A 1,687-nucleotide genomic window follows, 5' to 3' on the forward strand; every position below is an offset into this window, starting at 1 on the left:
ATATATATATATATATATATATATATATCCCTGTCTTTATCTATGTAGATCACAAGATCCCCACAGTACGCGCTGCATCCACAAGACGCTGCCGCACTCGTGTGATGACCACAGTGAACGGACTCGTGGGCCCGTGTGTCAACACACAGTTATCAACCATGTGCTCCAACACATCACGCAATGCAATGAAGGCATCACGGTTAGTTTTAATACCAAATGAAGGAGAATGCAACCATAATTCTATACTCCTTAAATCAATATTCGCCATATCAAATACAGGATATTCAAAGTAATGATTAGTATCCACCTCCCGCAGTATTGGAAGTAGTTTCAAACACCGTCGTTGAGTCTCACTATAGGATGTACTCTCATCATTTGTAGGAAGTGGGTTAACATCAAACATAGTTCGTTCTACCAAGAGATCTTTTGTCGCCTCATCTACAAGGCCAATCTTACGTAGAAATATTCCATAATTACGTCTTAACGATTGTTCAAACTGTAAATGAAGAGAGTTAACGGCTACCTTATGCTCAGGACGTACTGCACAATAGAGTTCATAGAAAAGTAGTTTCATATCATGTAAGGCACTATAAAGACCACGAGAACGGTATACACCGTTTGTTGCTCTTAACATCATTTCTTCATAAGACATTAATGTTGAAACATTTGTTTTGCAAGTAGTTGTTTTCATTTTTAAAGTATCAAGAACTCGAGTACAATCCATACTTTTTATTTCTCGAAGTGTATTAAGAACAATACTTGTAGCGGCATTACTAACATGTTTACACTCATCCATACCACTTAAAGGATGTTTCAATTGTGATTTTTTATTATCTTCTTTTTGTAGAATTGTACAAGGCCATTTTTCAACATCAAACATTTGTGGTAACGCCTTTAAGACACCTCCAATATATGTTACTGGGAGTTGTGGAGCTCTATCAAGATTAACCACCATTTGTAATACAGTTGATTCAAATAAAGAAAGAGAAGCATCCACTCTACTTTCTGTAAGTTTAAGAGTATTAGCTGCTAATTGAGGATCAAAATTATGTTTACCACTTCCATTTTTTTGTTGTTGAAGTACATCTTCATATTCTAGTTTTAAAGCGCACACTGTGGTGTACACATCTGTGAGAGAAAAGGCGGGTGATAAGTTTTTCTTGTTAACTCCACTAGAGTTACTATTTACACTCCCACTATTACCAGTAACAGTACTGCTACTACTACCACTACTAACCTTATTAGAACCTTTAGGGGGACGTATTAATTCATTAGAAGTGAAGTAACGAGTTTCATCCTTGGCAGCAATATGACAAAGAATAGAGAGAGCAGATTGTAAAGAGGCCATTCGATGTGTTCGGTCATTAGAATCACCTGCAGTATGTAGATTATCCTGTGTATTTATTGTGCCATTATCACCATATTCAATGCATTTACGTATAAATGCCACTTTGGAAGGATCTGGTGTTCTTGAAGTTTGTATGGCCTTCTCACATCCCATCTCTCTACTTCTCTTACGGTAAAGCCGCAGTGTATCCATTGGAAATTCAAACCGCCTTACAGGAGGTTTATAACTCCTCTCAGGAAATATTGAATTCATTCTTTTTCTCAACAAACAAACAAAAATAATAATAATACACCACATTAGAGAGAGAGAGAGAGGCAAACAGAACAAAAAAAAAAAAAA

The 1,687-nt window shown here is 36.4% G+C and overlaps 1 protein-coding gene across 1 annotated transcript; it reads right to left on the bottom strand.

Moving 5' to 3' along the window:
- Positions 1-49: 49 nt before the first annotated feature.
- Positions 50-1,600, bottom strand: TM35_000014990 (uncharacterized protein; the record flags this gene model as incomplete). The annotated part of the gene is made up of 1 exon (XM_029021180.1): positions 50-1,600. One exon carries the CDS (start codon positions 1,598-1,600, stop codon positions 50-52), a length of 1,551 nt encoding a protein of 516 aa, XP_028887688.1.
- Positions 1,601-1,687: the final 87 nt, after the last annotated feature.

Source organism: Trypanosoma theileri, assembly GCF_002087225.1.
Source record: "Trypanosoma theileri isolate Edinburgh chromosome Unknown TM35_Tth_1_V1, whole genome shotgun sequence".
NCBI lineage: Eukaryota > Euglenozoa > Kinetoplastea > Trypanosomatida > Trypanosomatidae > Trypanosoma > Trypanosoma theileri.